This window comes from Phyllobates terribilis, unplaced genomic scaffold (genome assembly GCF_046119375.1).
Source record: "Phyllobates terribilis strain yellow unplaced genomic scaffold, ASM4611937v1 Scaffold_13__5_contigs__length_258822181, whole genome shotgun sequence".
Lineage (NCBI taxonomy): Eukaryota > Metazoa > Chordata > Amphibia > Anura > Dendrobatidae > Phyllobates > Phyllobates terribilis.
In genome coordinates this window covers 5,064,400-5,089,997 of record NW_027362773.1, presented here as the reverse complement: position 1 = coordinate 5,089,997, position 25,598 = coordinate 5,064,400, and the positions used below count along the sequence as shown (strand labels likewise).

General features: G+C 42.3%; 1 protein-coding gene across 2 annotated transcripts in view; it reads right to left on the bottom strand.

The window, feature by feature from the left end:
- Positions 1 to 1,863: 1,863 nt before the first annotated feature.
- EDC4 (enhancer of mRNA decapping 4) overlaps positions 1,864 to 25,598 on the bottom strand; it is a 555,140-nt gene continuing 531,405 nt past the window's right edge. For both annotated transcript variants that reach the window (XM_073657960.1, XM_073657961.1), the window contains 2 exons: positions 11,417 to 11,580; positions 1,864 to 2,209 (listed from right to left, as the gene is read on the bottom strand). In XM_073657960.1, the coding sequence (XP_073514061.1) occupies positions 2,020 to 2,209; positions 11,417 to 11,580 (354 nt within the window). In that variant the 3' untranslated portion in view covers positions 1,864 to 2,019. The remainder of the gene's footprint in view (positions 2,210 to 11,416; positions 11,581 to 25,598) is intronic.

The following is a 25,598-nucleotide window of genomic DNA, read 5'->3' as shown; positions in this document are numbered from 1 at the left end:
TAAGGTGATCCAGAATAGGCCCAAGGTGGTATGGGAGAGGTAAATCCTCTTTTAGTTGGTGTATAAGTCGATTTTCAAGTTGCCTCTATGGAGCTCCAGACTCCTGCGACTCACATAGCTGGAGTCCAAGCCACGCCCCTCAGAATCCAACCATTCCAAGCAGAGATATGAGTGTTCGTCTGATATGACATTATTCATTGATTTCAGCCATTGGGAGCCAAGCTGTTTCTCACATACCAGAAATGTTTTAAGGTATTTGCTAAACTAAAACACATCTCAGCTCACCCTGTTGAAACCTTGTTCAGCATGCTAAAAGGAGCAGAATAAAGAAAAAAAATTCAGAATCTGACCATTCCAACCAGAGATAATAGTGTTCGTCCGATATATTATTCATTGATTTAAGCCATTGGGAGCCAGTGGTTTCTGAGATATCAAAAATGTTTTAAGGTATTTTCTGAACTAAAACTGATCTCAGCTCACCCTCTTCAAATCTTCTTCGCCATGGTGAAAGGAGCAGAAAAATGGAAAGAAATTCAGAATCCGACCATTCCAACCAAAGAGATCAGTGTTCGTTCGATATAACATTTTTCATTTATTTCAGCCATTGAGAGCCAGTTTAACACATATCGGAAATGTTTTAACGTATTTGTTGAACTAACAGAGATTTCAACTAAGCCTCTTGAAATCTTCTTCGGCATAGTTAATGGAGCAGAAAAAAGCAAAAAATTTCAGAATCCGACCATTCCAACCAGAGAGATGAGATTTCCCCCCTCGTTCTCCCTCTATTCCCTTCCCCCTCCTCCTCCCCCATTCCCCTCCTCGTTTTCACCTTCCCCGTTTTCCATTCAACCTCCTCCTCACCCCACTTTCCCCCCTCGTTTCCTCCTGCTCCCCCCTTGTTTCCCCCTCCCATTCTGCCCCCCTCGCTTCCTCCTCCCCTCCCCCATTCCACCTCCTCCTATTCCCACCTCCTCACCCCCCATATTTCCTCTCCTCCGCTCTCATTTCCCCCTCCCATTCTCCCTCCTCTCTTCCTCCTCCTCACCCCATTCTCCCCCCTTGTTTCCATCTGCTCTCCCCATTCCCCCTCCCCTTAATTTTCCCCTCCCCCATTTTCCCTTCTCGTTTCCTCCTCATCATCACATTCTCCCCCCTCATTTCCCCCTGCATCCCCCCATTCTCACCCATCTCCCCTTGCTACCCCCAATCCTCTTCTTCCCCTCCTCTTCCTCCCATTCTCACCCTCTTTTCCTTCCTCCTCCCCCTTTGTTTCCTCCATTAATTCTCCCCCTTCACCCCCCCATTCTCCCCCTCCCCCATTCTCTCCACCTATTCCTTCTCCCACTATTCTCCCTCCTGCTCCCTCATTTCCCATCCTCATCCCATTTCCCCTCCTCCTCCCCCCTCTTTCCACCCCCTCACCCCCCATTCCCCTCCTCCTCACTCCCAAGCACAGCTCCTCCCCTGATCCCCCTACATCTGCACAGCCCTCCCCTCCCCGTTATTTTATTCCATCCTCCATGGCACAGCTCCAGCCCCTTCCTCGCTGAAATGGAGTCGGCACGGGAGGCGAGTATATGCTTGTTTATTTTATCGGGGCCAAACATTTAGTTTAAGAAGGGGTTGTCCTAGTAGCGGACAACCCCTTTAACATAGAATATGTGAGTTATATGTAGATAGATTTTTACTCAATATTATGAACTATATTGAAAAATGTTCAGGTGCCAAAATGAAAATTTATTAGATATACTGTATATTTCACATGATCTAAAAACATAACTAAATAAGTTGTATTGCAATTTTACAATAAAGGAAAGAAATATAAACAAAATTTTAAAATTCAGCCAATAAAGATATCAACAATTAAGACTGAAATTTATTTGTGGCCTTTCATTTGTGTTACAATCACAAGGAAATTCCCTCCACTGTATGCTGTGCAATGTACAAACAAGTACAGTTTATTAAAAAAAATTTTTTACAATCAGTTCAGTTGTTGAAAGAATGTACATTGAAAAAAGTCTAACTAATAGAAGTGACTAGCCCCTGAAGCATAATCATCAGTCGCCTTGCAGCCTTATGTAAAGCGGAATAAGACTCCACTTGCAAGAACTGAAACAGTTTCTGACGCACTTGATTGATGATACTTCCCATGTGATCTCTTGTCACAGAGTCACTATGATCAAGATGCATTACTGCTTCTTCCAAGTAACTACAAAATAAAAAAAACATATAAAAAAGTTCATACAATTTGTAAACAAAACATTCTATTACAAAACATTAAGGGTAAATCTTGAAAACCTGACAAGCCTTTCATGGTAGCTTGGTATGCTTAGTCTTCCTACAGCAGATTCGCAATGAAACTCATGGCTAAAATTACACGTGTAACAAGCAGATTTTGCCTGATGCACTGAAAAGGGAGAAATACACAAAAAAAATGTGGCAATCGACATAATGCAGATTAGAATATACAGCATTACCTTAACCCCATGTTTATTTTTGCTCTATGTATATGATATTTTTAAAACCCTGTCTCATATCAATTGTATTGTAAATTTGAAGAGATTTTTGCCTTACAAATAAACAAAATCTTACGCCATATATATATATATATATATATATATATATATATATATATATATATATATACATACACATATACACACACACAGTTATATGAAAAAGTTTGGGCACCTCCATTAATCTTAAGCTTAATGTTTTATAAAAATTGGTGTTTTTGCAACAGCTATTTCAGTTTGATATATGTAATAACTGTTGGACACAGTAAAGTTTCTGCCTTGAAATGAGGTTTATTGTACTAACAGAAAATGTGCAATCTGCATTCAAACAAAATTTGACAGGTGCATAAGTATGGGCACCCTTATCATTTTCTTGTTTTAAATACTCCTACCTACTTTTTCTCCCGTCTACTCACACCGACAGTACCCGCACATCAACGCCACTCCCCGCTCTCAGTAACACCGGTCGCTGATTGGCCGCAGCCGCGACCAATCAGCAATTTTGGCGCCAAATATAAACACCGCTCTGCTGATTGGTCGCGGTCGCCGGCCGCGACCAATCAGCAGTATTGGCGCCAAATTTAAACCCCGCTCTGCTGATTAGTCGCGACCGCCGGCCGTGACCAGTCAGCGATATTGGCGCCAAATTTAAACACCGCTTTGCCGATTGGTCGCGACTAATCAGCGATTTTGGCGCCAAATTTAAACACGCTCTCCAGTCCTCACTAACACGGTTCACTGATTGGTTGCGGCCGCCGCTCGCAACCAATCAGCAGTATTGGCGCCAAATTTAAACACCGCTCTGCTGATTGGTCGCGGTGGCCGGCCGCAACCAAGCAGCGATATTGGCGCCAAATTTAAACACCGCTTTGCTTATTGGTCGCGGTGGCCGGCCGCGACCAAGCAGTGATATTGGCGCCAAATTTAAACACCGCTCTGCTGACTGGTCGCGGCCGTGACCAATCACCATTATTGGCGCCAAATTTAAACCCCGCTCTGCTGATTAGTCGCGACCGCCGGCCGTGATCAATCAGCGATATAGGCGCTAAATTTAAACACCGCTTTGCTGATTGGTTGGGGTAACCGGCCGCGACCAATCAGCGATTATGGCGCCAAATTTAAACACGCTCTCCAGTCCTCACTTACACGGTTTGCTGGTAGGTCGCGGCCGCCGCCTGCGACCAATCACCGATATTGCCGCCAAATTTAAATACTGCTTTGCTGATTGGTCGCGGTTGCAGGCCGCGATCAATCAGCGATTTTGGCGCAAAATTTAAACACCGCTCTGCTGATTGCGCCCGGTCGGCCGCATACATATTCTAGAACACCCGATGCGTTAGAATCAGGCCACCATCTAGAATATCTATATATCTATCTATCTATATCTATCTATCTATAGATATAGATAGATATACACACATATACACACACACACATATATAAAGAAAGCCTCCTATCTCTATATATACCTCTGTAATAAGTATATACTATGCATACACAATATGTATGCATCTCTCACTTTCTCCAAATATTTTTACTCACTTATATAGCCCAATCATATTCATCAGCGTTTTACTCAGGTTATAATCACTGTCCCCATTGGGGCTCACAATCTAGGTTCCCTATCAGTCTGTCTTTGGAGTGTGGGAGGAAACCAGAGAACCTGGAGGAAACCCACACAAACACGAGGAGAACATACAAACTCCTTGCAGATGTGGTCCTTGGTGGGATTTGAACTCAGGACCCCAAAATAGTATTTTTATGATATTCTTATATTTGTGTGTATATTTATGTTTGAGTATGTGTTTGTGTATAGCGAAAAAAAAAATTGAAAAATATATCTGATTTATTCCATACATATCTATTTGTGATTTAGCCATATTAAAAAGTTATATAAAGGGTTTTTCTATCTCTATACGTGTCATTTGTCCGGTTGCTATGCTCCCCAGTTCAGTCCTCTGTGCAGCTCCCTCCAGCCTGTCATTTCTTCCATAACCACGCACACCATGTCCTCTTCTTGTATCTTCACTCTACACTGGGGCTTCCAGCACCAAGTATGCCTCTTAGGGCTCTCACACACAACCGTACTGTAGATTCTCTCATCCAAGAAAATTGCGTCTATTATGCTACCGACACTCTAATCAAACGCTGATCAGATAATCAGAGCACACTGTGAGGAGAAGATGGAAAACAAAATTTCCCCATCTTCTCCATTATGTCAGTGCGTGGAAATCAGACTGCACTCAGATGACATCCAAGTGCAGTCTGATGTTTTCCACGCACTCATAGACTTGAACGGCATCTGATTTCAGAGTGAAATCGCAGCATAATGCAATTTTTTTTCACTGACAGATTCTGGCATCAGTATTGCCCCATTGAATAACATTGGTCCAAGTGCTTTCCAATAAAAAAATCGAATAGCACATGTCCGATGTATACGCTGGTGTGAGCGAGCCCTTATATGACAATACACATACCTGAGGAGCAGACTACTGGGTCATAGGTGAAGCATATCATGACGAGGGGCATATCATGACGAGGGGCATACCCCAGTGCAGAGTGAAGATGCAGAAAGAGAACACTGCATGCGGTGAAGAGAGAAAGGAGAAAATGGAGGGAGCTGCAGCACTGGGACAGGGAGGCAACAGGGTGAGTATTTTTTTTTCTCCCTACACTTGTGCTCTGGAGAGACCCAAAAGCATAATAATGAACAATCCATTCACATAATTTCATGAAAAACTAATTTCCTGGAGCAAACTGCTAAATTAGAATTTCAGTAGAATCAGTCATCCCTATTACAAGGGTTGTCCACTAATTGAACAACCCTTTTTCAATAAATTGCTATATTCCCCCATGTAAAATATTCACCTCCGATGCCTGCGCCGTTCCAATGTTATGTCACGTGATCCCTGCAGCCAATCAAAGGTTGCTTTACTCTTACTTTGTTCAGTAAAAGTCAAAGCAGCTTCTCTCTGACATGGGGCTCGTGCAGATGGCTGTAATAATCTGACAATTGCTATCCATTGTTTTGATTAATTGCACTTGTTCCCAGGTTATCCAATGAGGCAGTGATAACTGATATTCGGATCGCACTCAGCCATGCAAGTCAATGAGTGCACGGAAAACATCGTACTGCACTTGGATGACATCTGGGTGTGGTCCGATTTGCACAGACTGACACAATGTATGAGATAGTTTTTCCTCTATCTTTTCCATATCCAAGAAAATCAGATCACACACTGATCAAATTCTGATCGCAGTGTGATTAGGATAATTGATCCGATTTTCTCGGATGAGAAAAAAAAAACACAATCGTCTGCACCTAGCCTTGCTCTGAATGTCCATTACATCCAAAGGAAGAGAGAGGAAAGTGGCCATTGATTGGCTTCCGGAAGGTTCATGTGACGTTATGAGACCCAAAGTCCCTAAAACAGTGAGTTAAAAAGAGGTTGTCCGAGTATCAGAGAGAATGACTGAGGGAATCTCTCTACCATGCCAGGGCTGAGCACTCATGAGTGTGACAAACGTAACAGCAGACAAGGCTAGATGTACTACTGGCGCTGCCCTCAGCACCCAGTCTAAATAGTCTCCATAAGTTTGGATTACCATATATGTGTATTGCGATCTGAGTATGGACCGCGATGCACAGCTCAGCTGTGAACTTGACAGCGTCATATATACCTATAAGGCAGCCGAGTTCGGGTCAGGAGAAACAAGCAAGACACAAATATGGGAATCTGACTAAAACCTGGGATGATGGGAGTGGTTACCATCAAGCAGAGGTCTGACATTTAATGGGGCTAATCTTCATGTAGCTATGAGCCACACTGTCCATGAGGAAGCATCTTAAAAAAACAAAATCGGTGTATGACAAAAGGCAGATTCCACATTGAAAACAATGGGAGGCAGTTTGAGGCTGGATTTCACATGGACTTAGTCAAAAACCTGCATGAAATTTCCACCATAGTCTAACTGTTTTTTTGGTGCATGCTTCTACAGCTGACATTTCTGGTATATTATGTGTAGAATATCGGGGTTACACACGCCTGGTGATATATCTCATCAACATCTCATAGGAATATACAGTCATGGCCAAAAGTATTGAGAATGAGACAAATAGTAATTTTTCCAAAGTTTACTGCTTCATTTTTTGTAATGGCAATTTGCATATACTCCTGAATGTCAAAGAGTGATCAGTTTAACAGCAATTACTGTACTTGCAAAGTCAATATTTGCCCAGAAAATGAACTTTAACTCCCAAAACACATTTCAACATCATTGCAGTCCTGCCTTAAAAGGAGCAGCTAACATCGTTTTAGTGATTGATCCATTAACACAGGTGTGGGTGTTGATGAGGACATAGAGATTTTGGGTCCATGGCCTGGAAACTCCCCAGATCTTAATCCCATTGAGAACCTGTGGTTAATCATCAAGAGACGGGTGGACAAACAAAAACCAACAAATTCTGGCAAAATGCGAGCATTGATTATGCAAGAATGGACTACTATCAGTCAGGATTTGGTCCAAAAGTTGATTGAGAGCATGCCAGGGAGAATTACAGAGGTCTTGAAGAAGAAGGGGCAACACTGCAAATATTGACTTGCTGCATTAACTCATTCTAACTGTCAATATAACCTATTGGTACTCATAATATGATTGCAATTATATTTCTGTATGTGATATAAACATCAGACAAACACTAATAAAAACCAGAGGCAGATCATGTGAAAATATAATTTTGGTGTCATTCTCAAAACTTTTGGCCATGACTGTGGGTATTGTTCTGTATGGGGATTATGTCTAAAATATCACAAATACACATGCCCAGGAACATATTTCATCTACATTCAATAGGAATATGTGTATAATTATTGTTCTGTATAGGGATTATGGGTGAAATATCACAAATACACATGCCCAGGAACATATTTCATCTACTTCTGATAGGAATATGGGTATAACTATTGTTCTGTATTGTTCTGTATGGGGAAGTACAAGAAATACGTTACTGGATATGTGTATTTGTGATATTTCACCCATAATCCTCATACAGAACAATAGTTATACCCATATTCCTATCAGAAGTAGATGAAATATGTTCCTGGGCATGTGTATTTGTGATATTTCACCCATAATCCCCATACAGAACAATAGTTATACCCATATTCCTATGAGAAGTAGATGAAATATGTTCCTGGGCATGTGTATTTGTGATATTTCACCCATAATCCTCATACAGAACAATAGTTATACCCATATTCCTATCAGAAGTAGATGAAATATGTTCCTGGGCATGTGTATTTGTGATATTTCACCCATAATCCTCATACAGAACAATAGTTATACCCATATTCCTATCAGAAGTAGATGAAATATGTTCCTGGGCATGTGTATTTGTGATATTTCACCCATAATCCCCATACAGAACAATAGTTATACCCATATTCCTATGAGAAGTAGATGAAATATGTTCCTGGGCATGTGTATTTGTGATATTTCACCCATAATCCTCATACTGAACAATAGTTATACCCATATTCCTATCAGAAGTAGATGAAATATGTTCCTGGGCATGTGTATTTGTGATATTTCACCCATAATCCTCATACAGAACAATAGTTATACCCATATTCCTATCAGAAGTAGATGAAATATGTTACTGGGCATGTGTATTTGTGATATTTCACCCATAATCCCCATACAGAACAATAGTTATACCCATATTCCTATGAGAAGTAGATGAAATATGTTCCTGGGCATGTGTATTTGTGATATTTCACCCATAATCCTCATACTGAACAATAGTTATACCCATATTCCTATCAGAAGTAGATGAAATATGTTCCTGGGCATGTGTATTTGTGATATTTCACCCATAATCCCCATACAGAACAATAATTATACACATATTCCTATGAGATGTTGATGAGATATATCACCAGGCGTGTGTAACCCCGATATTCTACACATAATCCCAAATAGTTATAATCTTTTTTCCCTGGTTCTATTAAACTTTAATCCAGCTGTGTGGATGTTCTGATTCATTTAAGTATTTCCATTGAAAAATGTGGTGCCATCTAGTGGTCGAGTCTAGCATTGCAGCCCATCATCCCATCATCCCAATATGCAGTTTAGTATGTCCCTACACTGCTCATACACAGGTACTGAAAATAAATAAATCTCCTCTTGTCTGGCACATATCTTCTGTCAGTAGATAGCTGTTATTTTCCATTACATTTCTTCTTCTCACCTCTACTTGCTGTGAAAGTTGGGGGAAGGGTGCAATCAGTAATCCAGTTGTAGGAGTCTTCAGATCCTAATTTAGGTGCTGTATGCAAGTATCTGCCAGGTGGGAGTCTGAATCCCACCCACAACAAGGACTTGAATCAAGAAAGGAGGAAGCGCACAGGCAGCTCTGAAACTCACTGCCTGATAAATTAAGGAGACACAGAAGAGCTGCCTGCATATCCTGGTAGTAGATTATTGTGCTTTCCCACCAGTCGCTGGGTTATGGCTGATTCATAGCACAATAGTTACCATTGTATTACAGCAGCCCAGCGATCCTGCCCTGCATCTATAACTGCCAGTGCTGTTCAGCACACAGTGTTAATAGTCACATGCCCGGCCAATGAGCAGACTGACTGGCCCATGCAGATGGACGGCTCAGTGCTGGACTGCTGGGAATCTCTGCCAGACCCACTGTGCTCAGCCCTGCAGCAGGCAGACTGCTCTGGCCGGGGATGTAGATGAACCAACACTATGTGCTGAGCATCACTGATGCAAGGATAGTGAAAGTAAACTTACTGCAATGCATCCTGGGGGAGTGAAATCAGCACAGCAGGGGAGCCTGGGAATTTCCCTCCCCAGTGGAGGCGACTTCCTGAAGTCGGCTCATTTCAGTGAGAGGCTCCTGCCATGAAGAGGAGTTTTTCTACATTTTGCTATAGCCTTAGTTAAAAGTCAAACCATTAATGTTGTTACATGTGCTTTTATATTAAAGAATAACATTTTTAATGATAGGTTCGCTTTAAGTGATAAAGGTGAGTTTACATAAACATACTGTATGTACAGATGACATATTTGAGTGTTTAAGTCAGTCCAGATATTTTATTCTTTCATAGTTGTTATGTTTTGTGCAGTTTAGCCTAATAGGAAAGTGGACTTATTCCCGTACCATGTACACAAATGGATCTAATCAACACATTATGGTGACATGTATGACAAAATTAAACTGTAAATTCTCAACACAAATATATACAAATGTGATTTTCTACAGTAGTGTTCAAAATAATAGCAGTGTGTTCAAAAACATGAGTTAAGCACAAAATCTTTATACTAGTTTTTATTTTCATGCATTGGGAACATAGCACACTGTTTTCTAATGCAAAACATGAAAGAAATGTATCATTTTTAACTACTTTACAGAAAATAACAGAAAATGAACATTGGGCTGTTCTAAAAAAAATAGCAGTGTCTGCATTTGTTACAAACACACAATATGTACTCTTTTTTTGAGGATTTCGCATTCCTGTGAATCACTAACCTATTATTTAGTTGTATAACTACAGTTTTTCACAACTGCTTCACATCTGTTGCATAGAGTCAACCAGCTTCTGGCAACTGTCACCTGTTATTCCAGCCCAGGATGCTTTGACTACATCCCACAAATGGTTGGCATTTGTTGGCTTTGCCTCAGAAACTACATTTTTGATGTCATCCCACAAATGTTCAATGGGATTAAGGTCCAGGAGGACTGGGCTGGCCACCAAATAACCTCAATTTTGTTGGACTGGAACCAAGATTTTGCTTGTTTACTGGTGTGTTTGGGGTCGGTGTCTTGTTGGAACACCCATTTCAAGGACATATCCTCTTTAGCTTAAGGCAACATGACCTCTTCAAGTATTTTAACATAAGCAAACTGGTCCATGATCCCTGGTATGCAGTAAATAGGACCAGCGCCATAGTATGAGAAACATGCCCATATCATATATGATGCTAGCACCACCATGCTTCAAGGCACAGTACACTTTGAAGACAGTGAATACAGAGTTTAGGGGTTGTCTGACAAACGGTCTGCCACCCTTGGACCCAAAAAGAACAATTTTACTTTCATAAGTACACAAAATGTTTCTCCATTTCTCTTTAGGCCAGTTGATGTGTTCTTTGGCAAATTGTATCTGCTTCAGTACTTGCCTTTTTTAACAGTGGGACTTTGCGGGAATTCTTTTTAAGACATTAGCGTCACACAGGCGTCTTCTAACTGTCACAGTACTCACAGGTAACTTGAGACGGTCTTTGATCATCCTGGAGCTGATCATTGATTGACCATTTGCCATTCTGGCTATTCTTCGATCCATTCGAATAGTAGTCTTTGGTTTTCTTCCACGTCTCTCTGGTTTTGCTTTCCATTTTAAAGCACTGGAGATCATTTTAGCTTAACAGCCTATCATTTTCCGCACATCTTTATAAGTTTTACCCTCTCCAATCAACTTTTTAATCAAAGTACGCTGTTCTTCTGAACAATGTCTTGAACGACCCATATTTCTCAGGTTTTCAAGAAAAAAAGCATGCACAACATGTGCTGGCTTTACCCTTAAGTAAGGGCCACCTGATTCATACCTGTTTCTTCACAGAATAATTGACCTCACTAATTGAACTCCACACTGCTATTATTTTGAACACATCACCTTTCAATTAATTATTCAAATACACAGACTCAAAAACATGCAGATCACAAATTCGGAGTCTGTTGGTTTTCTTAGAATCTACTGCACCAACTGGTTTGACATGTGGTAATATAATTCATACCAAAAACAATGATTAATCTGGTTAAGTCATATTGAACTACTATTATTTTGAAAACTACTGTAGATATAACACATATTTAGTAGAAAACTTACTTAAGTTTGAGTTCAGTACGGGTGCAAAGGTCAAAAGATAGTTGCTGGATGAGAGAAAGTAGAACAGGTTGAGTAAGTGGGCAGGGATGTTGTCCAAAAACTTGTTGCAAATCCACCGTCTCACAGACATACAAGATTAAATTTAGATCGGAAGCTGTTAAAGCCTGTTATGTTAGAAAAAAAGGCATAATTAATTATATCACCATGTGTTACAGTATGTAAAATACTAAAAACAACAAGCACTATAAGCAATGAGAGAATGCAAGGATTTACTCCTAGTTTAACAATTAATATTTCAGACTACTTTTTCATACTTTTGGAAATTAAATATCTTCAACCCCAATTCCAAGAAAGTTGGGACACTGTAAAATGTAAAGAACACAAGAATCCAATGATCTAGAAATCTATTATAGCCACATTTTATTCACAACAAAACACAGAAAGTATATCAGAAGGTGAAAGTTTGACAATTTCCATTTAAATTTCGAAAAATGAAATTCTGTCTTTGAAATTGATGGCAGTAACAGAGTCTAACCCCTTAAGGATTGAGCGATTTTTCATTTTTGCGCTTTCAGCTTTTCCTCCTCTTATTCCAAGAGGCACAAATTTTTAATTTTTTTGATGACATAGCTGTGTGAAATCTTGCTTTTTGAGGACAAGTTGTACTTTTCATCAACATAATTCATTTTATCATATTATGTAATGGAAAGCGGGAAACAAATTCCAAGTGTGGCGAAATAGCATAAAAAAGTGCAATTCTGCAACTGTTTTTTTATTTAAAGCGTTCATGTTACTGTAAAAACGACCTGGCATTATGATTCTCCAGGTTAGTATGATTATGCAGATACCAAACATGCATAGTGTCACGATTATTGCAGCCCGGGAAGATCACGCTGAACCACATGCTGTGATCTCTTGAGAGAAGAGGTTTCTGCTGTCCCCTATCGTCCGGACAATTACACAATTGGCTGACAACATAGGAGGCCACAGGCTGCCAGTTACTGGAAAACTAACAGGGAGCATATGGTATATACACCTCCGGATTCCAACACTTGGAAAACATGTATATACCCCCGTAGATCACTGCTAACTTCACGATAACCTAAGAAAGATTATTAGCTGCCACCACCTGGCGGGTTTTATATAGGCTGACTGACCGTTTCGGTTCTGGTAGCGTATAGCTTTGGGGTGCAGGTTACAGAACAATAGGAACAGAACTATTACATTTTATATTTAATCCAGAACGATAGGTAGTCTATATAAAAAATATACAAAGGATTTTGCAAAGGGGACAAACAAAATACAGAATATACAGTTACATAAAATAAAAGAATAAACCAAGAAATATAATATAAGGAGGTGAAGCAGCTCCCCAGCCAGTAGTATAAATCTGTCCCGTTAGATACTCACTTGCACGGACACCGTCCTGTGACCAGTAATCAACATAGAAGAGAAAGTTTTCCAGCGGAGTGGTATCCAATTTCCAAAATTTATTGTACAGAAAATAAAATCTTCAATCCAGACAGGGAGTTACACAGTGCGTAAAGCCCCCGTCTCACATAGCGAGATCGCTAGCGAGATCGCTGCTGTGTCACGGTTTTGGTGACGCAACAGCAACCTCACCAGCGATGTCGCTATGTGTGACACTATGCAGCGATCAGGTCCCTGCTGTGAGGTCGCTGATCGCTGCAGAAAGTCCTGGACCTTTTTTTGGTCGTCGCCCTCCCGCTGGTCAGCACACATCGCTGTGTGTGACCAGCGATCAGGCTGGTAACCATGATAAACATCGGGTTACTAGGGGCACACGCGCACCAAGTAACCCGCTGTTTATCATGGTTACGAGCCTGCTAAAGTGAGCGGTAACCTCATCATGTTTCTGAAAATATGATTTTCCATCTATTGGATTGATGCAGTTCAAGCAAACCTCCCATCTTACTTTTCTCATAAGCAGACAAAGACATCTTAGATCTTTACGTTTCTAAAACACTTATCTCGAGTGTAAATCTAATCCAAATTCCTGAAACAGGGGCTCACATTTGTTTAGCCACTGGAGTATATATAATTACCTAATTCCAAAGGAAAGTGGTCAGCTGCACAGAGGAGAGTGCAAGCTCTTCTCTGAAAGCATTTTAAGGTTCTCCATGACACCTCCCCCTTTTAGAGATTGCATGGGAGATCGATTTACATATAGACTTGGAAGACTATCTCCTCCGCATCCCTTTTGGCGGGACAACCCATCAGAATTACCATGTTCGCTACCCTTTTTGTGCTGAATGGTAAAATCATACAGCTATAGAGCCAAGCGGCATCTCAGTAGTTTACTATTGATGCCAGCTACCCGATGCAGCCAGCTGAGAAGGTTGTGGTCTGTCACTATGGTGAAGTTGCGCCAGTAAAGGTAGGGATGCAGCTTCCGCAGGGACCACGCTATAGCAAGGCACTCCTTCTCCACAGTGGCATAGGCCACTCCACAGGTTAAGAGCTTGCGACTGAGGAACATCACCGGATGCTCTTCTCCCTCCCCGTTTACCTGGTTGAGCACTGCACCTAAAAAAAAATGTGCTGGCATGTTTGGACTACAAACTGCTGGGTGAAGTTGGGGGCCTGCAGAACTGTGAAACTGGCCAGGGCAGCCTTCAGCGCTGTGAAGGACAGCTCCCTCTGTAAGCAAAGAGCAGGTGTGGGAGGTACCTCTGCCAGTCACACCCAAGAAATTTAATCAGCATCTTAAGCATCTGCTTAACGGGTACCATTGTTTCGTTAACACAAACCACTGGTCTGTGGGTGATACGAACTTGATACCAGGTGCTGCACCTGCATTCTCTTACAGAGGGCTTCCATTAACAGAGACGAGAACTGAGTCCCCTGTTCCATAAGCATCTTCCTGGGAAATCCTACTCTTGAAAAAAATGGTCCAAAGGGCATCTGCCTCATTATCGACCTTAACTGAGGACAGGGCTACTGCCTTCGGATACCGGGTAGCATATTTTACCACAGTAAGGATGAACTGTTTTCTAGAGTGGCTGGGGATGGCCAGTGGGCCAATGATGTCCACAACAAACATCTGGAATGGCTCTTCTATCATTGGCAAAAAAATCAGGGGTGTCTTTGGCACAGGTCCCAACTTCCCTACTCTTTGGCATGTGATACAGAAGCAGCAGTAGTTGGCAGCATCTGTCCCCATTTTGAGCCAGTAGAAGTGGTGGGACAGCCGGGCCCTGGGTTTTTCTGATCTTCAAGTGTCCGGCCAGCGGAATCTCATGGGTAAACCGCAACAGGTCCTCCCTAACTGAAAGGGCACAAACAGCTGTCTTTCCCTTAGCCTCTCTTGTTGGGGCTTACCCGGAACAGTCTCTCAGTACAACCTCCCCTGGTATCAGAATATCCTCTCCTTATCGGACTCAGAGATGGGCTTCTCTGCAAGGTCCCTTAACGTCTCTAGACTGGTATCTGAAAGCAGTGCCGCCTGGAACTCCTGGCTAGAGACAGCCAGAAGCTATGTTAAAGCCCCAACCTCACTGGAACAGTCTGGGACCTGCTCTGGGTCCGCAGCCGGTTCTGTTATCCAACTGGGCGAAGAGGGCCTAGAAGGCAGCGCATAACCTGTGTTCTGGGCACTCTGACTACGGGTGACATTTGCTATGTAGAGGGTCTCTCCAGGGAATAACAAACTTTCACCATCAGACTAACAGGCTGTGCGTACCATATCCCCATCATCCCCCAATACCTCAGAAAGCGTGCCAATCATGGGGCAGCAACCACTGGCCATGTCACAGTCCATCGTGACACTGGTCAGCTGCATGGGACCACCTGATTCATGATCTCTGTGCCTGCTCCGAACGCCCTTAAAACTCATGCTGGCTCCTTTTAGGGGATCCTCAGCAACATCATCCCGCAGCAGGACGTGGCTGAGCTCACCTGTACCACAAGACATATTAACATTCACATAATCAACATTTGAGTCACACGAATTAACCGATGTGGGAGGGTTTATACAAATGTAGTGAGCCAACAAACATACCAGATCAGTCCCCAATAAAACACTGGTGCGGAAGTTCTCCGACAACCGCACCTCCCTTCAACCCTCTCTCTGCACCCCAGCCAAGGAAAACCTGGGCCATTGGCAAAGGTCGGTAAACACCCCCAATCCCGATGGCATTCAGGGTTTTCCCAGGGATAAGACCTTCAGGGAACATCAACTAAGGGCTGATAAGGATTCGTCTGGCTCTCGTGTCCCTGAGCGACTTTACCACTCACAGTAACAGATTGCAAGTTGTCGCAAACACTCCCAACCGCTCCACCCTCAAAAAGAACAGCTGCATTAGGCCCCTGGGCCTTGGATGGGGGGGTTCGTCTTCTGCCCCTGAGGGCAGGTGAGGCAGCTATGACCCGTTCAGTCGCAGTTCTAGCACTGCCGGGAGTCAGATGCAGGCCGGGTGCTGGAAGATGGGGCAGGACCCACTGAGGGCTGGCTGGCAGGGACGCTGGGGATGCTTGTTGGCTTACCCCCTTTCCAGCTGGCAACAGCTGACTTCCGCACCTCTGGTGTGTGATTGGCCTCATACGCATTAGGTATCTGAGCTGCTTTAGCAGCCACCTTTAGCTCCTCCACAAACTGTTGCACCTCCACTGGGCAAAGATGAAGAAACTGGTCTTTCATCATCAGATCCTTTAAGTCATCTAAGTTGGTAACTGACAGTCCTTGGAACCACTGCTCAAAGTTGGTCCTGAGCCAATCCACCACATCTCTATAGCTGTCATGTAGTCTACACTGGAGGGCTTGGAACTTTTTGCGGTACACCTCAGAGATAAACTGGTACTTTATCAGGGCCTGCTTGATGGCCCCATCATCTCCATCTTGGTCTCGAGCTGGAGAAGTAAACACCTCAGAGCTTTTCCTCTGAGCCCTGGGGTTAAATATCAGGCCCCCTAGTCCTCAGGCAGCTTGTACAGCCTGCAGGCTTTTTCAAACCCTTGCAGAAATATGTCCAAGTCCCCATCCTTTTCCATTACAGGAAAATGTTCAGGATGGGGTTTAAAGCTGTGGGCATGGCCGGACTCACGGGTCGATGAGGTGGATGGTTTCTTCTGGATTCGGCCTAACCCCAGCTGTTACTGCTGCTCTCGGTCAGCAGCCTCTTGGTCGGCTTAGGCTTGTCGCTCAGCTCGCTCCTGGAATTTCAGAATCAGCTACAGTCGAGCCTCAAGATCGTCTGCGTAGAGTTGCTGTAAGGCCATCTGCAGGATGGGGTCCACACTACTCTGACGGCAGCGCCACTCAGGCCTTGGCTAGACTCCCCATCAGCTCTGCAGATGGACTGGCTCTGCATCACTTTGCAGTTCAGCAATGATTTGATGCTTAGTTTTGACAGTGAAGTCAATCTGTCTCAGCTCACAGAGGGCAATAAGAGTGCCCTTGGACTGGTGTTTATACCAGGGCTCTCCAAATGTAGCCATCATTACCAAAGAAAAGACAGGACAGAAAAATATAGTAGTTAATCACTGCACTACCTATACACAGTGCTCGGGCAGGGTCCAACGCCAGTAATATGTATAGCAAAAGCCCGGCACTCAAGGTGAAGTTTCAAACAATTTAATAAGCCAGCAAACAGAGTGTTATACAGCAACCTCTCAAGTGCTAGGACAGAAAAATGAGAGAGGGGGAGGGGTGTAACAGCTACATGTACAGTAATGTCCCAGATAAAAAATAATAAAACACTAAGTCTAATTCCTCAATACTTTGCACAGAATCTCACAAGAACCGTGCAAGTTTTCAGTGACGGGAAGGATTCTTCAAACGATATCACTGATGTTCAATAATATCCCACCACTTGCCATCATTATCGCAGCCAGAAAAAGTCACGCAAAACCACCCGCTGTAATCTCTTGAGCGAACAAGTTCTCTGCTGCCCCCCATCGTCCAGACAATTACACAATTGGCCGACGATTAACCCCTTTACCCCCGAAGGTGGTTTGCAAGTTAATGACCAGGCCAATTTTTACAATTCTGACCACTGTCACTTTATGAGGTAATTACTCTGAAACACTTCAACGGATCCCGCTGATTCGGAGACTGTTTTTTCGTGATATATTGTACTTCATGATAGTGGTAAAATTTCTTCGATATCACTTGCGTTTTTTGTGAATAAATCGGAAATTTGGCAAAAATGTTGAAAATTTCGCAATTTTCAAAATTTAAATTTTTATGCCCTTAAATCAGAGAGATATGTCACACAAAAGAGTTAATAAATAACATTTCCCACATGTCTACTTTACATCAGCACAATTTTGGAACCAAATTTTTTTTTTTACTAGGGAGCTATAAGGGTTAAAAGTTAACCAGCGATTTCTCATTTTTACAACAAAATTTACAAAACCATTTTTTTTAGGGACCACAATACATTTGAAGTGACTTTGAAGGGCCTTTATGACAGAAAATACCCAAAAGAGACACCATTCTAAAAACTGCACCCCCTCAAGGTGCTCAAAACCACATTCAAGAAGTTTATTAACCCTTCAGGTTCTTCACAGGAATTTTTGGAATGTGGGAGAAAAAAATTAACATTTAACTTTTTTCACAAAAATGTTACTTTAGACCCAATTTTTTTTTATTTTCGCAGGGAGTGGTAACAGGAAAAATGGAGCGCAAAATTTATTGTGCAATTTACCCTGAGCACGCAGATACCCCATATGTGAGGAAAAACACTGTTAGGGCGCACAGCAGGGCTCGGAAGGGAAGGAGCGCCATTTGACTTTTTGAATGTAAAATTTGCTTGAATTTTGATGTGCCTAAACAGTGGAAACCACCCACAACTGACACCATTTTAGAAATTAGACCCCTTAGGGAACTTATCTAGATGTGTGGTGAGCACCCTGAACTCCCAGGTGATTCACAGAAGTTTATAACATTGAACCGTAAAAATAAAATTTTCACATTTTTTCAACAAAAATGTTTTTCAGCCCCAAATTTTGCATTTTCATGAGGGTAACAGGAGAAATTGCACCATACAGTTTGTTGTGCAATTTCTCCTGAGTAGGCAGATACACTGCTTCGGCATAAGGCAGGGTTCGGAAGGGAAGGAGCACCATTTGACTTTTTGAATGTAAAATTTGCTTGAATAATTAGTGGATGTGCCCCTGTTGTGCCTAAACAGTAGAAACCCCCCGCAAGTGACACCATTTTGGAAACTACACCCCTTAAGGATTTTATCAAGGGGTATAGTGAACATTTTGAACCCTGAGGTACGACACAGAATTTGATAACATTAGGTCATCATATTGAATAAGTTGTCATTAGTCTTGAGTGCAAGTGCTCGCTATTTGAGTTTGCATCGGGTGCTCAGGTATGCACCAAGTATCGCGGGTGCTCGAGTGACATGCGCGAGTCCCCGCCCTGCATGTTTCACGGTAATTAGACACCCCAAAAAAAACACGTGGCAGGCAATCCCCGCAAGGTTTTTTTGGCTGTATAACAGCTGCAAAACATTTGGGGCGGAGACTCGAGCATGTCACTCGAGCACCCACTATACTCGGTGCATACCCGAGCACCCGATGCAAACTCAAGTAGCGAGCACTTGCGCTCAACATTAGTCGCCATATCGTCATTTTTTTTCTTTACTTCTGAAAAAATCCCAAACCCAACCTTAGCCCAACCCTTGTCCAACCCTAACCCTAGCCCAACCCTAACCCAACCCCAACCCTAGCACAACCCTAACTCTAGCACAACCCTAACTCTAGCCCAACCCCAACCCTAGCCCAACCCCAACCCTAGCCCAACCCCAACCCTAGCCCAACCCCAACCCTAGCCCAACCCCAACCCTAGCCCAACCCCAACCCTAGCCCAACCCCAACCCTAGCCCAACCCCAACCCTAGCCCAACCCCAACCCTAGCCCAACCCTAACCCTAGCCCAACCCTAACCCTAGCACAACCCTAACCCTAGCACAACCCTAACCCTAGCACAACCCTAACCCTAGCACAACCCTAACCCTAGCACAACCCTAACCCTAAAGTTTAGTTTTTACGCCGTTCCTCGTGCGGTATAAGTGATAAGACTACTTTATTCTTCGGGTCTGTGTGATTACAGCGATGCCAGATTCATATCGGATTTTTATGATTGACAGCTGTCACACACTAAAAGACGCATTTTTTGCAGACTAGTTTTTACATCGGCATATTTTGAGAGCTATAATCCTTCCATAATTCGGCCGACAGTCATGTGACAGCTTGTTTTTTGTGGGACAAGTTGACGTTTTTATTGGTACCATTTTCGGGCACGTGACATTTTTTGATCGCTTTCTATTCTGATTTTTAGAAGGTAGAATAAACAAAAACCAACAATTCAGGAATTGTTTTTTTGAGGGTTTTTTTATGCAGTTCTGCGTGTGGTAAAATTGATAAGATAGCTTTATTCTTTGGGTCAGTACGTTTATAGCAGTACTACATTTATATTTTTTTTTATATTTTGGCACTTTTACACAATAAAAACTATTTTATAGAAAAAAATTGTTTTTGCATCGCTTTGTTCTGAGAGCTGTAACTTATTTTTCGGCCGTTGGAGCTGCATGGCGGCTTGTTTTTTGCGGGACAACATGACGTTTTCAGTGGTACAATTTTTATTTACATTCGTCTTTTTGATCGCGTTTTATTCCATTTTTTGTTTGGCGATATGATGATAAAACTGTTTTATGTTTAGTCTATTTTATTTTTTTATCGTGTTCACTAAAGGGGTTAACTAGCAGGACAGTTTTATAGGTCAGGTCATTCTGGACACGGCGATACCAAATATGTGTACTTTTATTGGTTTATTTTTTTTTTCATAAGATTATTTATTTATGGGTACAATATATATATTTTTTTTTTCATTTTTTTTTTAATATTTTTACAATTTTTTTTTTTTTTTTTTCCACTTTCGGACATTATTATTACTTGTTCACATTATCCCACTATGGGACTTTCACTTTTTGCAGCCTGATCGGCTGCATGGCATAGAGAGCAGCAGCTCCCTATGCCATGCAGCCTGTCAGCGCTGCACAGGGAGAAGTTACTTTGGTCGTGCACTGCACATGACCAAAGCAACTTCCTGCCTCCTGGTGTCCCGGATGTTGTCATGATGACGTCGGGTCACCATGGCAACATTCGGGACCGGACTCCGACGCTGCTGGACGCCAGCAGAGAAGGTAAGTATAGCGCTTACCTCCTCTTGCCACCGGAATGCAGCGATCGATTTCGATCGCAGCATTTCGGGGGTTAATGTGCCGGGAGCTGTGCGGAACCGCTCCCTGCACATAGTACCAGGTGTCAGCTATAACAATCAGCTAACACCCTGCGGCGATCTCGCCAGCACTGCTTGTGTGCGGGCGAAATCGCCAGGGCGTATTAATACGTATATCAGGCCCATAAGGCCCAGGGCAGAGATACGTATTAATACGCCTGGGCCAGAAAGGGGTTAAATCAGAGATATGTCACAAAAATTTTTTCTTAGTTAGGAAGTTATAAGGGTTAAAAGTTGACCAGCGATTTCTAATTTATCCAACAAAATTTACAAAACCATTTTTTTTAGGGACCACATCACATTTGAAGTGAGTTTCAGGGGCCTTTATGACAGAAAATACCCAAAAGTGACACCATTATAAAAACTGCACCCCTCAAGGAGCTCAAAACCACATTCAAGAAGTTTATTAACCCTTCAGGTGCTTCACAGGAGTTTTTGGAATGTGGAAGAAAAAAATGAACATTTAACTTTTTTCACAAAAATGTTACTTTAGACCAATTTTTTTTTACTTTCGCAAGAGTAACTGAAAAAAATGGACCCCAAAATTTGTTGTGCAATTTCTCCTGAGCACGTTGATACCCCATATGTGGGGGAAAACCAGTTTGGGCACACGGCAGAGTTCGGAAGGGAAGGAGCGCCATTTGACATTTTGAATGTAAAATTTGCTTGAATAATTAGCGGATGCCATGTTGAATCTGGGGAGCCCCTGATGTGCCTAAACAGTGGAAACTAGACCCCTCAAGAAACTTATCTAGATGTGTGGTGAGCACCTTTAACCCTCAGGTGCTTCACAGAAGTTTATAACATTGAGCCGAAAAAATAAAATTTTCACATTTTTCCCACAAAAATGTTTTTTTTTCAGCCTCCAATTTTGCATTTTCATTCGGGTAACAGGAGAAATTTCACCGATTTTTGGAAGGTAAAATAAACAAAACCCAATAATTCATCAATTGTTTTTTTTTTCATGCCATTCCGCGAGTTTTAAAATTGATAAGGCAGCGTTATTGTTTGGGTCAGTACGTTTACAGTGGTACCACACTTATATCTATGTTTTGGTGCTTTTACACACAATAAATACTATTTTTTTAGAAAAAATATTTTTTTTTGTATCGCTTTATTCTGAGAGCGACAAGTGAATTATTTTACTAACTCCCCTCTCTGACCACAACCTTATGCCATTCTCCGTCAGTAACTGTCGCTCCAATCAGGACAACCCCACTTACCACACCTATAGAAATATATGCGCCATTAACATCTAGAAACTTGTTAAGAAATTGCATTCATCATTGGCCCCGATCTCCTCCCTCTCATGCCCTGACTCAGCACTGAAACATTATGATACATTGTAGAGTGCCCTGGATGATGCTGCTCCTCCTACACTTAGAACAACTCGGCACAGACGGCGACAACCCTGGCACACACTGCAAACAAATTTTCTACAGCGGTGCTCCAGGTGTACTGAACATCTGTGGAGAAAGTCCATTCTGGCCGAAGATTTCATCCATTATAAGTTTATGCTTAAAACATACAACTTCACCCTTCACCTCTTCAAACAAACCTATTTCAATATCCTCATCACCTCACTTACCAAAAATCCTAAATGCCTCTTTGACATTTTTCATTCCCTCCTCCAACCAAGAAGTGAAAGCCCCGACTACCGACCTTAGCGCTAATTATTTAAAAGAAAAAATTGACCATATCAGACAGGAAATTTTCTCCCAATCCCCTAATACCATAATCCCATTACATCTAGCTCACTCTCTGTCTTTGAACGTGTCATGGAAGAAGTGATCAGGTTCCTTGCATTCCCTCACATCTCCTTCAGTTCCTTTCTCCTGCTGTCACCACTCACCTAACTAAAATATTTAATCTCTCTCATCCGGTATCTTTCCCTCTTCATTTAAACACTCAAGCATACATCCATTAATTAAAAAGCCATCCCTGGACCAAAACTGTGCTGCTAACTACAGACCTGTGTCTAATCTTCCCTTCATCTCTAAACTCCTGGAACGATTGGTCAACGCCCGTCTAATCCACTATATCTCAGATAACTCTCTTCTTGACCCTCTACAGTCCGGTTTCCGCTCTTTACACTCCACTGAAACTGCCCTCACTAAAGTCTCTACACTGTTTTCAGAATTATTAGGCAACTGAGTATTTTGATCGCATTATACTTTTTATACATGTTGTCCTACTCCAAGCTGCATAGGCTTGGGAGCCAACTACCAATTAAGTAAATCTGGTGATGTGCATCTCTGTAATGAGGAGGGTTGTTGACTAATGACATCAACACCCTATATAAGGTGTGCTTAATTATTAGGCAACTTCATTTCCTTTGGCAAAATGGGTCAGAAGAGATTTGACGGGCTCTGAAAAGTCCAAAATTGTGAGATGTCTTGCAGAGGGATGCAGCAGTCTTGAAATTTCCAAACTTTTGAAGCGTGATCACCGAACAATCAAGCCTTTCATGGCAAATAGCCAACAGGGTCGCAAGCAGCGTGTTGGCCAAAAAAGGCGCAAAATAACTGCCCATCAATTGAGGAAAATCAAGCGTGAAGCTGCCAAGATGCCATTCGCCACCAGTTTTGCCATATTTCAGAGCTGCAACGTTACTGGAGTATCAAAAAGCACAAGGTGTGCGATACATAGGGACATGGCCAAGGTAAGGAAGGCTGAAAAACGACCACCTCTGAACAAGAAACATAAAATAAAATGTCAAGAATGGGCCAAGAAATATCTTAAGACTGATTTTTCAAAGGTTTTATGGACTGATGAAATGAGAGTGACTCTTGATGGGCCAGATGGATGGGCCAGAGGCTGGATCAGTAAAGGGCAGAGAGCTCCACTCCGACTCAGACGCCAGCAAGGTGGAGGTGGGGTACTGGTATGGGCTGGTATCATCAAAGATGAACTTGTGGGACCTTTGGGGGTTGAGGATGGAGTGAAGCTCAACTCCCAGACCTACTGCCAGTTTTTGGAAGACTTCTTCAAGCAGTGGTACAGGAAGAAGTCAGTATCGTTCAAGAAAAACATGATTTTCATACAGGACAATGCTCCATCACATGCATCCAACTACTCCACAGCGTGGCTAGCCAGTAAAGGTCTAAAAAAGAAAAAATAATGAAATGGCCCCCTTGTTCACCAGATCTGAACCCCATAGAGAACCTGTGGTCCATCATAAAATGTGAGAACTACAGGGAGGGAAAACAGTACACCTCTCGGAACAGTGTCTGGGAGGCTGAGGTGGCTGCTGCACGCAATGTTGATCGAAAACAGATCAAGCAACTGACAGAATCTATGAATGAAAGGCTGTTGAGTGTCATCATAAAGAAAGGTGGCTATATTAATCACAAATTTTTTGGGTTTTTGTTTTTGCATGTCATAAATGTTTATTTCTAAATTTTGTGCACTGATATTGGTTTACCTGGTGAAAAAAAACAAGTGAGATGGGATTATATTTGGTTTTTATTAAGCTGCCTAATAATTCTGCACAGTAATAGTTACCTGCACAAACAGATATCCTCCTAAGATAGCCAAATCTAAAAAAAAAACCCTCTCCAACTTCCAAAAATATTAAGCTTGGATATTTATGAGTCTTTTGGGTTGATTGAGAACATAGTTGTTGATCAAAAATAAAAATAATCCTCTAAAATACAACTTGCCTAATAATTCTGCACACAGTGTAATGATCTACTAACAGCTAAATCTAATGGTCACTACTCACTGCTTATTCTCCTGGATCTCTCTGCTGCATTTGACACTGTGGATCACCAGCTACTCCTCACAATGCTCCGCTCTATCCTGCTCAAGGACACTGTTCTATCCTGGTTCTCCTCCTACCTATCTGACTGCTCCTTCACAGTATCTTTTGCCTCCTCTTCCTCCCCTTTCTGTTGGGGTTCCTTAAGGATCAGTCCTAGGCCCCCTCCTCTTCTCCTTATACACCATCCCTATTGGACAAACAATTAGTAGATTCAGTTTTCAGTACCATCTCTATGCTGATGACACCCAATTATACACATAGTCTCCTAACCTCACCCCTGAATTATTACAAAACACCAGTGATTGTCTTTCCGAAGTCTCTAACATAATGTCCTCCCTCTATCTGAAACTGAAACCGTCAAAAACTCAACTTCTTGTGTTTCCTCCCTTCACTAATCTGCCCAATATTGCCATCTCCGTGTGTGGCTCCACCATTACTCCCCAGCAACAAGCACGCTGTCTTGGGGTCATACTTGATTCATATCTTTCCTTCTCTCCCCAGATCCAATCACTCGCCCGCTCATGTCATCTACACCTCAAAAACATTTCTAGAATTTGATCTTTTCTTACCTTTGACTCTGCAAAAACTATTACTGTCGCTCTGATTCATTCTCGTTTGGACTACTGCAACTCTCTTCTAATCAGTCTCTCTCTTACTAAACTTTCCCCTCTCCAATCTGTCTTAAATGCAGCAGCCAGGATCATGTTCCTTGCCAACAGATACATCGATGCCTCCACCCTGTGCCAGTTGTTGCACTGGTTAACCATTCGCCATAGAGTTCAATATGAACTCATCACCCTCATCCACAAACCGCTCCATGCTTTAGCACTGCCCTACATCTCCTCTCTCGTCTCAGACTACCACCCTATAATCCGGACCTCACACTCCCGCCTCAAAAACTTCTCACGTGCTGCGCCAATTCTTTGGAATGCACTACCCAGGACTCTTTGATTAATCCCCAAAACCCACAGTTTTAAGCATGCCCTAAAAACACATTTCTTTAGATTGGCCTACCACCTCATCTATCTAAATACCCCCCCCCCTCCCCATATAAAACTTCCTTCCAAATCAGGTACCTCGTATCTTCTGTTCACACACCCCATCACTTAGTAGACTACCGTGTCTGTACTTGTTCAAATACTGTTT